The sequence below is a fragment of the Rana temporaria genome, chromosome 2 (genome assembly GCF_905171775.1).
Source record: "Rana temporaria chromosome 2, aRanTem1.1, whole genome shotgun sequence".
Lineage (NCBI taxonomy): Eukaryota > Metazoa > Chordata > Amphibia > Anura > Ranidae > Rana > Rana temporaria.
Genome location: NC_053490.1, coordinates 97516134 through 97532344, shown reverse-complemented (window position 1 = coordinate 97532344; position 16211 = coordinate 97516134). Strand labels below are relative to the sequence as shown.

At 40.7% G+C, this 16211-nt stretch overlaps 1 protein-coding gene across 1 annotated transcript in view; it reads left to right on the top strand.

Moving 5' to 3' along the window:
• Positions 1 to 11460, top strand: part of LOC120929256 (thread biopolymer filament subunit alpha-like) — a 30736-nt gene extending 19276 nt beyond the window's left edge. Inside the window, exons 9-10 of the mRNA XM_040340566.1 lie at positions 9697 to 10049; positions 10980 to 11460. Coding sequence (XP_040196500.1) covers positions 9697 to 10049; positions 10980 to 11002 — 376 coding nt within the window. The 3' untranslated portion in view covers positions 11003 to 11460. The remainder of the gene's footprint in view (positions 1 to 9696; positions 10050 to 10979) is intronic.
• Positions 11461 to 16211: the final 4751 nt, after the last annotated feature.

The window sequence follows — 16211 nt, the reverse complement described above, 5'->3', positions numbered from 1 at the left end:
GCAGTCATGTTGGAACAGGAAGGGGCCATCCCTAAACTGTTCCCACAAAGTTGGGAGCATGAAATTGTCCAAAATATCTTGGTATGCTGACGCCTTAAGAGTTCTCTTCACTGGAACTAAGGGGCCAAGCCCAACCCTTGAAAAACAGCCCCACACTATAATCCCCCCCTCTACCAAATGATTTGGACCAGTGCACAAAGCAAGGTCCATAAAGACATGGATGAGCGAGTTTGGGGTGGAGGAACTTGACTGACCGGAGTTCTGACCTCAACTTGATAGAACGACCAGCAGCATATACCTACTACACATGCATGAGTGACAATGAGTGACAATATGACTTACTGCTTTCATATGACTATGCTGGTGCTTTGTGATTGGTCCATAGCTGTCACATGAGATTGGAGAAGGATTCCAAAGCCCTGTGTAAACTCCATCAAGTTGTTTTGGACTTAACACAGAGCTTTCTCTCCTTCCCAGCTACTGGGATATATCATTTGTTTTAATAAAGCTAGAATTTTCCTTTAAAAGTGACTGACTTTGTATTTGGATGAAAGAAAGACTGCCTCCGATTAAAGCGTATCTTAACCCAAGAACTAACATTTTCTAAATTGTAGCCCTCTAGTGCTTAGATGTGGTGTCAGCATTAGTTTTATTTTTATTTATTTTCCTTTTTATCACCTGGTGATCCTGCCAGTAACTCTTCGGCCTCGTACACATGACCGAGTTTCTCGGCAAAAACCAGCAAGAAACTTGCTGTTTTTTTTTTTTGCCGAGGAAACCGGTCGTGTGTACACTTTTCGACGAGGATACTGTCGAGGAACTCGTCGAGCCAAAAAGAGAGCATGTCTTCTTTTTCCTCAACGGCAATGGAGAAATTTGGCTCGCCGAGATCCTCGACAGCCTAACAAAGAACTCGACGAGCAAAACTATGTGTTTCGCCCGTCGAGTTCCTCGGTCATGTGTACGAGGCTTTCCTGTCCTAAGAGAAGTTCATCGTTAGGGTTTAGATACACTTAGGCCCCGTACACACGACCAGTTTCCTCGGCAGAATTCAGCTTCCGACCGAGTTTCTGGCTGAATTCTGCCGAGGAAACTGGTCGTGTGTACACTTTCAGCCGAGGAAGCCGACGAGGAGCTCGACGAGGAAATAGAGAACATGTTCTCTATTTCCTCGTTGTTCTATGGGAGCTCTCGGCCCGCCGAGGTCCTCGGCGGCTTCAGTGCTGAACTGGCCGAGGAACTCGATGTGTTTGGCACGTCGAGTTCCTCGGCCGTGTGTACGAGGCTTCACAGACTAACGCCTATGTTACATGCATTTGCTTAGTTTGCAGCTCTGCAAGTCTTTGCAAGCTTAGGGAGGCAGGTCTCTGAATGGATGTAACATATGCTATGCAGAAATTGCCACTCTTATGTTATAGCTATTAGGTAATTCAGTGGGAGTCTAAAACTCCATTAAAAAAATAATTAGAAGTTATTGAAAGTGTTATACAACATAATTTCTAATTATATTAAATTGAAAAGATAAACATGCATCTATCTAATCCAATCAACCTACGAGATTTATTTTTGCTTTTATTTGGCACTTCCTAATAGCAGGGCATTCCCCTGCTTGAAAAAGTAATATTGAAAATATCCTGAACCAAGCATTTTTTTTCAGAATCCTGACACTGGCTGGAAGTTTTCTGATATAATCCATTTTAAATTATTTAGCAGAGCAATTTAGAGTCGAGAGGGACATGTCAGCCAAAAATAAGCAGAGATTGAGAGAATGTGAAAAATATACTGGAGTGAAATAGCTGGATAATCAAAATGTGACTGATTACATTATGGCCTCCATAGTCTGTCATTGCCTGACAGCAATATTGCCCAGGAGGTCAAGTTGCACTTGGGGGGGCAATGTTTTATACTACAGCGACAGGCAGGTCTTGGCTGTATATCTGTCTTTTTTTTACCTTTCTATGAAATCAGACTGGAAAGCATTAGACGGATACTTACTGAACTGCCACATACCGTAGATAAAAATACGTACACACCTGTAATTTAGTGTTAAATGTAACGGGAGAGTAAGGAAGACTCTTCATGGGGTCTTCCAGCAATATGGACATTTGAAAGTGTCATGGTTCAAGCCTACTGGTCATGAGAAAAATACTAGTTCCCTGGATGTCATTCAGATGCTAGAGATAAGGAATTCTGACTATTCTGCCACTCTCTTTTGTTCCAATGTAGCCATTTTTTTTATATTTTCTGATAGGATGAGGAAGGGATGGAACTTCTGTTAGGTTGTTATTACTGCCTGGTTCTCCAGAGTAAAGGCTTTTCTTCCTGGCCTGTTGACCATTGCTACTGAATATTAAGTCAATATTAAGTAATGAGAAACAATTACGGTGGGACTGCAGGCAGCAATAACCTTTTCTTGTGCTATTCAATTTTTTTCAATGCTCTATAGCAGTGATGATAGCGAACCTTGGCACCCCAGATGTTTTGTAACTAAATTTCCCATGATGCAGTGTAGTTGAGCATCATGGGAAATGTAGTTCCAAAACATCTGGGGTGCCAAGGTTCGCCATCACTGCTCTATAGAGAGATCTTCTATTTAATGGCCACCCTCACTGGGGCATATGGTAAAGGGGGATTTCTTTTTTGGGAGGTTTCACATGCTGCTTACTTACTGTATATCTCTTGGCAATAATGCTACCAGAATTTTAGCTCAGGCCAACGGCCATAGGTGTGCACCCCAAAGCTCAAACACACATGTGTATATATATAGATATATATATATATATATATATATATATATATATATAGATATATATATATATAGATATATATATCTATATATAGATATATATATATATATATGGCAATAGACAGTGTCAGTAGAACAGTGGACGGTGTCAGTGGGCAGGGACTGTTGTCTGTAGTTTTTTTATTACATTTTACAATTTTATTTTTTTATTATTTTTTACAATATTTTTTTACATTTTTTTTACTATTTTCTTTAACAATTTGTTAGGAGCACCATTGGGGGGCTTTGTTGAGATATCAGGGGCCTAAACAGACCCCTGATATCTCACTTTTGACTCTAAAGCCCCATACACACTATCAGTTTTCCTGCAGGTTTTTGTCTTCAGGTTTACCAAAACGACCTAATTTGAGGTAAAACCTCAAGAGTTTCAATTTGTACGCAATCAGGCAGGTCCTTGCACTACATGGTTTTGGTAAACCTGAAGAGAAAAACCTGCAGGAAAACTGACAGTGTGTATGGGGCTTAAGAGAAAGGGGCTCAGAACAGAGATTCCAGAGTCCCTTTCTCTGCAGCCAAGCAGCAGGGGGAATCTGTGCAGCACAGGATGATTAGGGTGTGCCTGGTCACACCTGGCACACCCTGTGCGCACGCCTATGCCAACGGCCAATAGAATACTCATGCAGTAGTATTTCTGGATGGATTCTCCATAATTTAGTTTTAAGATATATGTCAGTAAATAGTGCACAGAGGTAGGCTCTGGGGTTATTTACTAAAGGCAAATCCACTCTGCACTACAAGTGCACTTGGAAGTGTAATCGCTGTAAGTCTGAGGGGAAGATCTGAAATGAGGGGAAGCTCTGCTGATTTTATCACCCAATCATGTGCAAGCAAAAATGCTGTTTTTTATTTTCCTTGCATGTCCCCCTCAGATCTACAGGACAGCACTTCCAAGTGCACTTTCAGTGCAAAGTGTATTTGCCTTTAGTAAATAATCCCCAATGAGTGCAATACCCACCTACTCAGCAACCAATCAGAACTGAATTCAGCGAAGTCAGATTAGTGAAAATCGATTCTGATTGATGAACCCCAATAATGAAGTAGTCTGAATTACACCTCTGATATATAAGTCCAGGGATGTTAAGCCACAGCCATCTCTAATCTGGTCACTTGATTTTTGAAAGCTTTTAGATGCTGAAAGCTATTTAAACTTGCCATTGTCCAACCAGAACCAAAATTTCAGTTTTTGGGTAAAGTTGTTTAAAAAAAAAAAATACATATACTATTGTGTGGTATTCTATGAAGCACAGACTGGAGTACAGTACAGTACAATGTAATGTTATATGATTAAAACTCTTAATTTAGTATAATACTGTGTGTAAATTAATATGACTACTGCATTACCCCTAGTATAACATTACCATATCTATGGTGTTCATTTGAAAAATCTGACTTTAATAAAATGTCTGTAATGAGACCAGTTATTGAACCCCTCAACTAATAGGCATTAAAGCAGATTAGAATTTCTCTTTCATTGGTCCATACTACTGAATAAATAAGGAGCAGAATCTGGTTACCAGTGGTGACAGATTCAGAGTTAAGTCTAGTTCTTTGATAAATTCCTCATTTTCTGCAGCTATGTTTGATTATCATATAAAAATCTGCAGTGTGTTCCATTCCAGCGAGGCACGGCTGCAGGGGTTGTGTTTATTCTTGATATTCTGATGTCTTCCTCATCGCAGTGCATTCCGCATCCAACGTTGGCTCTAATGTGTTTCTTCATTGCGCACTTGTTAATGGCCTGCTAAAAATAGCTGTGCTGTATTCCAGTAAAATATTACTAGTGAAATAGAGCAGAGCGCAGGCAAGTTTAATGCGCTGTCTTCTCTCCAGCTACAGTACGCTTTGCTGACTTGTATCTGTTTGATGGTACAGTATTTTCCATTGCAGGGAAATAAATATGTCTAGTCTTTATTGAAGGTAGTGGTAGAAAAGAAAGGATTGTGTCACCCATACTGCATAACCAGAACAGCTTGGCCTGGGAAGATATAACATATAGATAGATCCCGTGTGATCTCTGCCAGGGCTTATCAAACTGTAGGAACTTGATTTGCTGAGACTTGTAGTTCTTTAGCAGCTGCTGCATTGCAGGTTGCTTATGTCTGTTCAATGTCTCCATAATGAAAGAACACCTTTTATACCATAAGAAGTATATATGCTCATTCTTTTTTACTACTTAAAATATACCTTGTTTTATCTTTACTCAAAACAACATTTACATTCCTAAATGCACAAAATATAGCTGGATATTAACATCTAAAGGTAATAACACTAGGCATAGTTGATCCATGGAATATCTGATTGCTTCCTGATTGACCAGGAAGAATTTTTTTTCCCCGCTGAAGAAAATTGTATAATGCTTTATTGGGGTTTTTTGAGCCTTCCTCTGGATCAACTGTAGGTATAGGATTGTGTTTTTGGAGTAATTTTTTTGGGTGGTTTGTTAATTTAAACCCAGTTTTCATTAAGGCACCTTTCAGACGGGGATTGCTTTGTTGATTCCTGCTGAGCCGGCAGATGACAGGGTGGTCCCTGCATGTGCAGGGACTGCCCTGTCAGATCTCTGCTCTCCCCGATGGGGGGGATTGGATGAATGCGGACCGTCTGTCCGTGTTCACCTGATCCGATCCACAGACGGATGGAAAAATAGGAGAATCGGAGCATAGCGGACACCGATGAGATCGGGTGTCAGCAGATGTTCATCCGCTGACACCCGCTATACCATAGGAATACATGTATGTCCCTTTTTCATCTGTAAACAGATGGATAAAAAAACATCATCAGTAGATCAGGTCTATACCTGGTGATCCAGACACTAGGCATTCTTTAAGTTCCAGTTCAAGAAGACTCATAACCAACATCAATGTTGGGGAAGCCATGCAACACTTCAGGAGTGACTACATGGGCCCCTCTAGAGAGGGCTCAGAGCCAGTGATATTACTGATGAATAGTTTGTTTGAATGAAAGGATAAGGTAGAGCTACATGGGCATTTTTTTTATTCTGCAGCTATAATATAATGTGATGTTATCAAACCCTATATTTCAAATTGACAACTGCAAATTGTTGCATATAGTCCTTTCTTTGTATGATTTAGTGAGATTTTAGGGTTAAAAATATTTGCTGAAGTCTTCCCAATTTTTAAAAGCAGTGGGAAATCACAGAGAATATGCATAGTCATGAGATTTTAATGATTGTCCTATCATGTCATGTCATGTCCCATTAATCTATCTCAAAGACATGTTACTGACTGAATGGTTCATTACACTGAATCTAGGCACACTTGCTGAGTGAACATCCATGACAGCACACCTTACTGACTATTACACCAAAGTCAAAAAAGCTGCAGGCAGCACATCTACATGAATGGAGCCAAGGGTTAATAAGCGCTATGGTACAAGATCCCTCCATCTTCCCTGGCTCCCAAAGGTGACATATGTATGTAGCTTTAAATGTAGTTTATGAATTGCTGATAATACACTGTCTATTGACCTACAAAGAGGTTATTTAAGTTATATTTAACAGCTTGTGTGTATAGAGTCACCTCATCGATATGCTGACCCTCATGTGCATTGAAAGCGGTGCCAATGCAAATAGGAATTGTTGCCTCATTAACCCTTTCCCTGTTGAAACCCTTTCTCTGTGTTGACAATTCAGAAGCTTTCAGATCTTTACGGCAAAGACGGCTTTAAGTCTGGCTTATTTACAGCTTAGCGAAAGGGAAATGTCAGGAGAGGTTAAGAGTTCTTGAAATCCAGTAAATTGGCAGTGTAGGTCCTGGCACCCAGCATTAATTTTCCAACACTTTATATTGTGCTTTGTAAAAGAAAATTATATCCCTTGAAGAAGAAGTCAAACTTAATTAACTGTAATCCATGTGTCGGCAACTTTGCAAATATCATTATATTAACATTTTCTTATTGCCTGACATTAAGGTGACAAAAATGCTGAATGAGCCATCTTTTTCAACAGCAGGTATAAGACTTGAGCTAGCTGTTTGTAAACTTTAATGCTGCAATTCTTAGCGGAGCAAATTTATCTTTTGTTTGCTTTTCCCCCATCGGTAAGAAGGAGCACATAAATCCCTCACCAAGCTTTTGTGGTGCTTGGTGATCGGTTCAGTGCATTTACATCAGCAAGGGAAACGAGAATAGACAAGGTTTACTATATAGTACATGCTTTTGACTGCTGAATGGAGCTGAGGGGCACGGGAACAAGGTTGCATATGTGCTGTTGTGGAAAGGGGCATTAAAGCATACCTGTTGCTTTACCTTGCATTGAAAGAGAACAGGTTTGCTTTAAAGTAGCTTTCCACTTTGGTCAAAAATTTCAGCTGTGCATGGCAGCCGATTGGTCTCTATGCAGAGCTGCACCAGATTTTACACTCTCCACTTTTAGTAAATCAACCCTACAGTCTTGGTTGTAGGAATTCTGATGATGGCAGAGTTAGAAGTCAAGGTTGCCAGCTTAATGTGGCACTTTATTGATAGAATACATATATTTGTGCAACATAGAGAAGAGATCCAGCCCAAATTTTGAGACAGCAGGCATATTTAAAGGACCAATCCATCCAAAAAGTAACATTTTATATTCATATACCCTTGACTTTATTGATTACTTGAATACTCCAACAGGGAGATCTCATTGCCATAGTTTCCAACTCTATTCCTGTTCACTTGGAAGTATTGGATGTTCCCACTCACCTTTGTGTTCTCCATCTCCATAATATAACTTCACTTTTAAAAATCGAATTAGAAGAGTGTGTCTCCCTATAAGGCCATAGCAGTTGCACAGACCTGGTAGCTTAAGAACAGATATTATATGAAGAACCAAGAGACTTAAGCAACAACGCTCCATTATCTTCCAAAAACTAAAATTTTCACATTTGCTTTCACAGAAAATAATAGAGCTATCCTGCCTAAATAAGTCCTTTTTTTTATTTAAATGGGATATAACTGCTGCGTACATTTATATATTTTCAAACATGTTCTCTTAAGATTTAGCTGCTCCATGTTTAAAGTTCCTTTTCCTTCAGCACTTCATAGGGGTGGCATGTGGCTCCCTTATCGAGGACAATGATAATCTGCACATGCTTTTCATGCACAATAGGAGACAAGTCTTCTGTACACAACTTCATCTTCTGTGTTGATGGGATCCAAAAGCCTAATTACCCTGATTTCTATCGTTTTGATAAATGCGTTTATTTGGAAAATTACATAATTTTCTTCATTGACCAGAAGGAACACATTATTTGCTTAAGCCCTATATTGTGTTATTTGTGTGACACAACATGACAGTTGAGGGGGCTGATATGGGGTCTTTTAGGAAACACGTCTTAATTTTGTTTCTAATACATTTAGAAAATATATTTTATAAATAGACCATTTAATACAACCATTTCAGTATTGAACAATGTTCAATGCCCAAGACTATTATGGCTCTTCCCTTTTAAAATAATGGTGGGCATAGTCAGCAATGTGCCCCTGTGCAAGAACAATTGGGCAAAGTGACAGGTTCACTTTAAGTCATTTAAAGCATTTTACAACTTCAACCCTGGCTTCCTGAGAGGGCTCTAAGAGCATTTCCAGGCCCTGTATCCACAATCTCTGGGCTTGTTAATGGCAGTTTTAGACCTTCTTGTGAGTTATGTTTGAGCTTCTGAGATCATTCAGAAATCATTCACAGATGCATTTGACCTGGAGTTTACCCCCACTGTCCTGCATTTGACCTGTAGTTTACCCCCACTGTCCTGCATTTGACCTGTAGTTTACCCCATACTGTCCTGCCTTTGACCTGCAGTTTGCCCCCTACTATCCTGCATTTGACCTGTAGTTTACCCCCTACTGTCCTGCATTTGACCAGTAGTTGACCCCCTACTGTCCTGCATTTGACCTGTAGTTTACCCCATATTGTCCTGCATTTGACCTGCAGTTTACCCCCTACTGTCCTGCATTTGACCTGCAGTTTACCCCCTACTGTCCTGCATTTGACCTGCAGTTTACCCCCACTGTCCTGCATTTGTCCTACTGTTTACCCCATACTGTCCTGCATTTGTCCTACTGTTTACCCCATACTGTCCTGCATTTGCCCTACTGTTTACCTCATACTGTCCTGCATTTGACCTGCAGTTTACCCCTACTGTCCTGCATTTAACCTACAGTTTACCCCCTACTGTCCTGCATTTGACCTACAGTTTACCCCCTACTGTCCTGCATTGGACTTGCAGTTTACCCCCTACTGTCCTGCATTTGTCCTACTGTTTACCCCATACTTTCCTGCATTTGACCTGCAGTTTACCTCCTACTGTCCTGCAATTGCCCTGTTTCAAGCAGACTTTGCATTCCTATAGACTTGTATGAGAATGTAAACCCCTCTTGAAGCCAACAAAAGCACCTCAACATGAGTCTCAAATTATCCCCCCACCTTTGCCCTTCTGTGGTCTTTCATACTGGCTCTTATAACAGCCAATGCCAAATTCTAAGCATATACTGTAATCTCTCGAGGGAGTCTCAAATGATCATTCACTGCTGTGAAAATCCCCCTTTTCACCAGGAACCAGTAATATAACATGGCATAGTGTCAGTTACCTCAGCTCTATACTTGCTTTTCCATTTTAGAAACCATAACATGCACAGCTACTGACTGAGTGATTTGAAATGTCATGTGAAAAAGAAAAAAAAAAGAAATTAAATGTCTGCTGGTATGCAGGGGATGATAATGTTTTAGTATAATGAAGGCTTGTGGGTAATTTCACAAAGAACTGGTAAAGAAATGACCCTTTGCATTTCTTCAGTGGATATACTGTATGTAGGCTAAATGCTGTGTCCTTAAATGTGGCTGGTGTCTTCTTAAAGAGTTCAAGTTTAATGCAATACATTTTAATTTTGTCTTATAGACTCAGCTCTGGAAGCGGCATCACGGTACAGATGTCCAAATCTAGCTTTGGCGGAAGCGCAGGAGGTGGTGGTGGCGGATCTGGATATGGCGGAGGCTTTGGTGGAGGACTAGGAGGTGGTCTTGGAGGTGGTCTTGGAGGTGGTCTCGGAGGAGGATTTGGAAGTAGTCTCGGAGGAGGACTTGGAGGTGGTTTCGGAGGAGGACTTGGAGGTGGTTTCGGAGGAGGACTTGGAGGTGGCATTTCAAGTAGTTACAGCGGTTCACTAGGCCTGGGCGCTGGCGGCGGCGGCATCGGCGGAGGTTTCGGATATGGAGGAGGAGCGACGTTTGGAAGCCTGAACTCTAGCTCAAGTAAGTTTATTATCACATAAACATATAATCTATAAAGACTTAACTGTGCAGAGTGTTATATCACTCCATATAATTCATCCAGCCTCTAAATGTATGTGTTTGCTATATTTAAATTCCTTTTCAAATGGAAAGAAGTGTAAATAATAAGCACTTTGGGGTATAGCCGATCATTTTGTTTGGACCTTGTGGTCCATGAAACTTGGAGAATGGGTGTGTGTCTTTTTCCCACATACTTTATACTAAAAGGTGTACCTCTTTCCCAACTCATAAAGTTGGGAGGTATGACTACAGTGCTGTCTGTCACTGTTGACACAATGGTCGAGCCTTCTCTAAGATTCAATCTGTGTATGGCCAGCCTTACAGTGAGAGACAGGACCAGGGAAGACATTGTGTAGTACTACTAAGCAGGAAACAGAGCCTGCATATTTAATGAGCAAATGTGTCTGCCCCTTTGTACATATTTAATTACAAACTATACCCAGAAATTAAGTGTTTTAACCTTTAAATAGTACATATTAAAAAAGGTCTATATATCATACCAAAAAAGAGGGACAGCTGAGGAGGAAAGCGGGACAGAAGGATTTGTTTTGAAATTGACAGTCCAAATGAATGACAGTTGGGAGCTGTGCTGTAAGAGTGAATGAGAGGGACTGTGCTGTCCATACTGTCTCACAGACAGCAACGTTGTTTTGTGATCCAGAAAAAAATAAATGAATCACTGCACTCCTGGTGTTGACGGATCTGTAGATGACTCTTGGAAATGAAGGAAGCGCTGTGATCTACATGCTACTATAAATACATTTTCTGTTTTTATACATACATCTGTGATAACTGGAAGGGTACAGGCTGCAGAAGCATATTCATGGTTATAGCAGTATATTTGTATAATTAGTGCTTTATATTGAATAACTTTGCATTTTTCTCCTCTAGTATCCTCATCCACTGCTTATTGAAGAACGAATATTGAAGACCATCACCTGAAATGAATTTCTTGGAAATCTCAACATGAAACCAACGCGGCATTCACAAGAAAACAGCCAGAGTGTTTTCCACGTAAAAAAGTCATAAAAAAAAAATTGAAAAAAATCGTATCTGCACTCAGAGAGCTTCCTGAGAAGACCACGACACTTTATTCTCTAATGTCGCTAACCAAGGGAACTTTTTCGTGTTTTTGTTTATAGTCGAAAGCGCTATCATATAACTCTTTTGTGTACTCTTGCGGTGATTGAAAGACTTTCCTTTAATGTTTTTTAAATTTCTTTTCATTTTTCACAAAATGTATAAATTATAACCCCAGCGCTTGCCACTTAAGCCTCTAATTACTGAACTGCAGGAAGTTTAGCCTAATCTGGGATTTATCACTGAGCTCCGGACTATTGAACACACAAGGGAAAATCTCTCCTCTCTATGTCAGGCTGAAGGTGTGCAGTAATAGGAACGCGGTATAACAGTGATACGCAGCCAGGAATAGACACGTGTAATCTACAGGTAAAATCCATTGCGTGTTGTTAGAAAAGAAAGGAGCGTGTTTTAACCTCCTGCAGGGTCCTTGTATCAAGAGAGCATTTAGCAGATCCCTGATCAAAATAAAGGGTATTTTTTTTCTGTTAAACAAAAAAAATGTAAAGAAATCAAAATAAAAGCATTTCTTAAACATTAGTTGTGTATTGACTTAATTGTATTTGAAGGTCTTGATTAATGCATGACAGCAGCATTGTGTCCCTTTGTCTTTGTTGTAATCCAGAAAAAACTCTTAGGCCTCGTACACACGACCGAGTTTCTCGGCAAAAACCAGCAAGAAACTTGCTGGTATTTTTTTTTTGCGTGTGTACACTTTTCGACGAGGAAACTGTCGAGGATCTCGTCGAGCCAAAAAGAGAGCATGTCTTCTTTTTCCTCGACGGGAATGGAGAAATTTGGCTCGCCGAGATCCTCGACAGCCTAACAAGGAACTCGACGAGCAAAACGATGTGTTTCGTCCGTCGAGTTCCTCGGTCGTGTGTACGAGGCTTTAGCAATGAGTGAATTTCTAATACTTTTCATTCAAGAAACATTGCAATGAAACTGGAATCAGAAAGTCCACTCATTAATGGCAAATTCTAGACAGATATAAAAGACACAAATGAAAGCAGTTCTGTTATATTATTAAGCCCTTCGCGTCTAATGTCTCGTACACACGACCATTTTTCTCGGCAGGAAAAAAAACAAAGTTTTTCCCGACGTGATTCCTTTCCAGCCTGACTTGCATACACACATTCATGCAAAAAAACGTCCGACTAAAGCGCGGTGACGTACAACACAAGTATGACGGGACTATAAAGGGGAAGTTCCTTTCAAATGGCGCCACTCTTTGGGTTGCTTTTGGTCTGCATTCTTGATTCTGAGCATGCACATTTTTTTGCACTCGGAAAAGCATTCACACAACCTTTTTTCGCGATTAAAAAAAAACTGACGGGAAACACGACGAGAAAAAAGAGAGCCGCTAGGGAGCATACACACGACCGGTTTTCACGTCCAATATAAAAAATGGCAGTTTTCTCGTCGTGGAAACCGGTCGTGTGTACAAGGCATAAGGGTAAAACAAATCTTAATGCCTAAGCACAATTTTTCAACTTTAACATGTGTTAGTAAAACCGTACATATCATCACAACTACTTTGTGCATCCAGGTGGAATATACCTGTTTTTTATTTCAGGACAAATTGAGCTTTCATTTGGTGGTAAATGGTAATGGATATCTCCTGATATTTTTTTTATTATCAAAAGAAAGCTGGCCCAAAATAGTAAAAAAATACTTTTTTAAAAAAAAATATCAGGATATCTCCTGATATTTATTTATTATGAAAGGAAAACTGTCCCAAAATAGTAAAAAATAACTTTTTTTTATATAAAATGTAGCTGTATATTTCTTGCTACTACTATAACCAGGGCTTTGTTTCCAGCTGGAAGTTGGTGGAATTCAGCTCCACCACCTCTGGCTCAGGCCTTCTCCTCCCTTCTTAACACTATCACTTGTAAGCACAGAGGTCTGGCTTCTGTGTTTATCAGTGACAGCTTATCTCTCAACTGCTCCCAGAGATCTGATCTCCTGAGCAGCTCCCAGAGAACGTAGGATGGGGACAAGGCATATGAAGGTGCCCAGGGTGCAGTGTAGCTTCCAAAACCCCTCATGGATGAACTCCCTGCAAGTGATAGAGGCAGAGCCACCTACAGTATGTGGGGAGGTACTAGAGCTGGCTGTGTGCTTCAGTGTAATACAGCAACACAAGTAAGACATGTGTAAAATGGTGGAGCTTCCAAGGAGGGAAGGAGAAGATGGGGGCAGTGGAAAGGAGAGTTGAATGCAGAGGCCAGAGCTGATGAAGGGTGAAAAAGAGATGTGGATTGGGGATGCAGAGGTAAGCAGCTGTGGAAGAAGGCAAAGTGCACCCCCTAACTCTGCACAATGTATTTAGCACACCTCCGAACTCTGCACGTAGAACACCAATGAACTCTGCACTCTGTACGTAATGCACTCCTGGTATTTAATGCACCTTTAAGACCCTTCCACTGTAAGTGAAATTTGACCACACTATTTGATACGGTTGTATGTGTGTGTGTGTGTGTGGGAAGGGGGGTTTTGGAGGGTCATGGTTAAGTTCCTGCACCTATTTCTGAGAAAAAAAAGCCCTGCCTATAACCTACTACCAAAGAACAACCCAAAATAGCTTCTTCTGCTCTGGACAATCACAGCAATGCCTCATATACGTATGTTATTTGTTGTTTGTATCCGTAGTACAGCCAAAAATCAATAGTGCGCATTTTGCTTTTTTTTTATCCTACCTAAACACACTAACAATGATAATAATAATAAAAAAAAACTCCTGTTCAAAAATTACTGACCCTTGACCCAAACACTAACCCTGGCACTGACCTAGATCAAACGTTGATCTTGGTATTAAAAAAAAAAAAAAAAAAATATATATATATATATATATATATATATATATATATATATATATATATTAGTGCTGTCAGTTAAACGCGTTATTAACGGCGTTAACGCAAACCCACGTTAACGCCGTAAATTTTTTTATCGCGCGATTAACGAGGCGGCGTTCGGGGGTTATACCGGGATGATGCCTGCAGCCGCAGGCATCATCCCGGTACCGTTGTTTAGAGCGGGCGATCGGCTATCCAAACATAACAACCGATGCGGCTAAAAGCCGCTCGGTTGTTATGCCGGAGGAGCGGGAGGGGACATCCCCCCCCTCCCGCCGCCTTTCGCCGCTCTGACCGGGCCTCCCGTCCCACCGGGAGACCCGATCCTCCATCCGGCACCTTCTGTGTCCAGGCGGAGACTGACACTAAGCCGTAAGCGGCTTTGATTCAGTCTCCGCATTGAAACCACGGAAGCGACGTCATGACGTCACTTCCGGGTTTCTCGGCTGCCAATGGCGCCGGATTTAAAAAAGTACACAGTATTCAGAATCGCCGTTTTCGGCGATCTGAATACTTTGAAGTGCAAAGGAGGGCTCGGAGGTCTTTTAGACCCCCGATCCCTCCATAAAGAGTACCTGTCACCACCTATTGCTGTCACAAGGGATGTTTACATTCCTTGTGACAGCAATAAAAGTGATCAAAATGTAAAAAAATTCAAAAAACACAATTTAATATTATAAAAAAATAAAAAATAAATAAGAAAACAAAAAAAAAATTTTTGGCGCGATTAATCGTGAGTTAACTATGACATTAATGCGATTAATCGCGATTAAAAATTTTAATCGCTTGACAGCACTATATATAATATATTATTATTATTATTTTCAACACCCACTTTTTTTTCTCTCTGCAAGGACAGAGAACGATACAATGTATCTCACTCATCCATGTACACATAAAGAAGACACGGGGGTGGGTTTCACAGTGACTGATCACTGTGATAGCCAATCAGAGGCTATCACAGCAATAAGTTGAGCCAGAACCAGATGTTCCGGGTCCTGATCATTAGAATGGGGCACGGGGCTCTCATGTGGAGCACTCCCAGCATAGAGATACGCAAATATGCGACCCCACGGAAAAAAGCCCAGTATATTTGTGTTACATTGGCGCCAAGGGGTTAAAGTGGTATTAAACCCAAAACCATGTTCTGGCAGGTTTAGAAACTGAAGCCAAACTCCTGCTGACAATTATAAGCAGTTACAGTAACAGTTTTTTTGGTGGGAAAAAAGGTTTAACATAAATAAATAAAGCTGATCATTGTAAGCACACATGTCAGTGGTAAATAGTTTGTCTCAACCCCTCTATCTGCTACATTTGAATGACAGCTTGTTCTTTAGAAAAACAACAGACTTACTGGCAGATCACCAGGTGAAAATAAGTGTAAGAAAGCCTAAAAAAGAAAGATAATGCAGCCGCCACATCTAAAAATTGGTAAGCTGCAGTATAATAAACGTTTCCTTGTGGGTTTAATATTACTTTAAAGGCCTAAGTGCAGCCAAAATATGGAAAAACAATCACAGAAAGGTAGCACAATGGACATAACTTACAGTCAGTATGATCTGTCCCTTGTGCTGATGCCTCTTACCATGTAAAAAGTAGATGTATTGTAATCATTCTCAGGCTACACTTACCTAAGGAGTAACTCCGCTGTTGTTATGGAACAAAAAAAAATCCCCTTTGAGTGATCTATGTACATTGCAGGGACTTTAAAAGTTTTAATGCAAAGCCCTACCTGTTTTTGCTCTGAAGAAAAAGATGTCTGTTCTTCTATGTCTTTTTTTAGATACTGATTCTGAATGAGACTGATCCAGTGGCGGCTGGTGCTCAACATTTTTGGGGAGCGCAAACAAACTGAAAAAAAAAAACTATCAATTGCAGCCACTGTGCCTATCAAACGCAGCTACTGTGCCAAATGCAGATACTGTGCCATCAAACGCAGCCACTGTACCCATAAATTGCCGCCACTGTGCCATCAAAATGCAGCTATTGTAGCCATCAATTGCTGACACTGTACACATCAATTGCCGCCAGTGTGCCCCATCAAATTCTGCCAGTGTGCCCATCAATTGCCGCTACTGTCTCCCATCAAATTCTGCCAGTGTGCCCCATTAATTGCCGCTACTGTGCCCCATTAATTGCCGCTACTGCTGCCAGTGTGCCCATCAATTGCCGCTACTGTGCC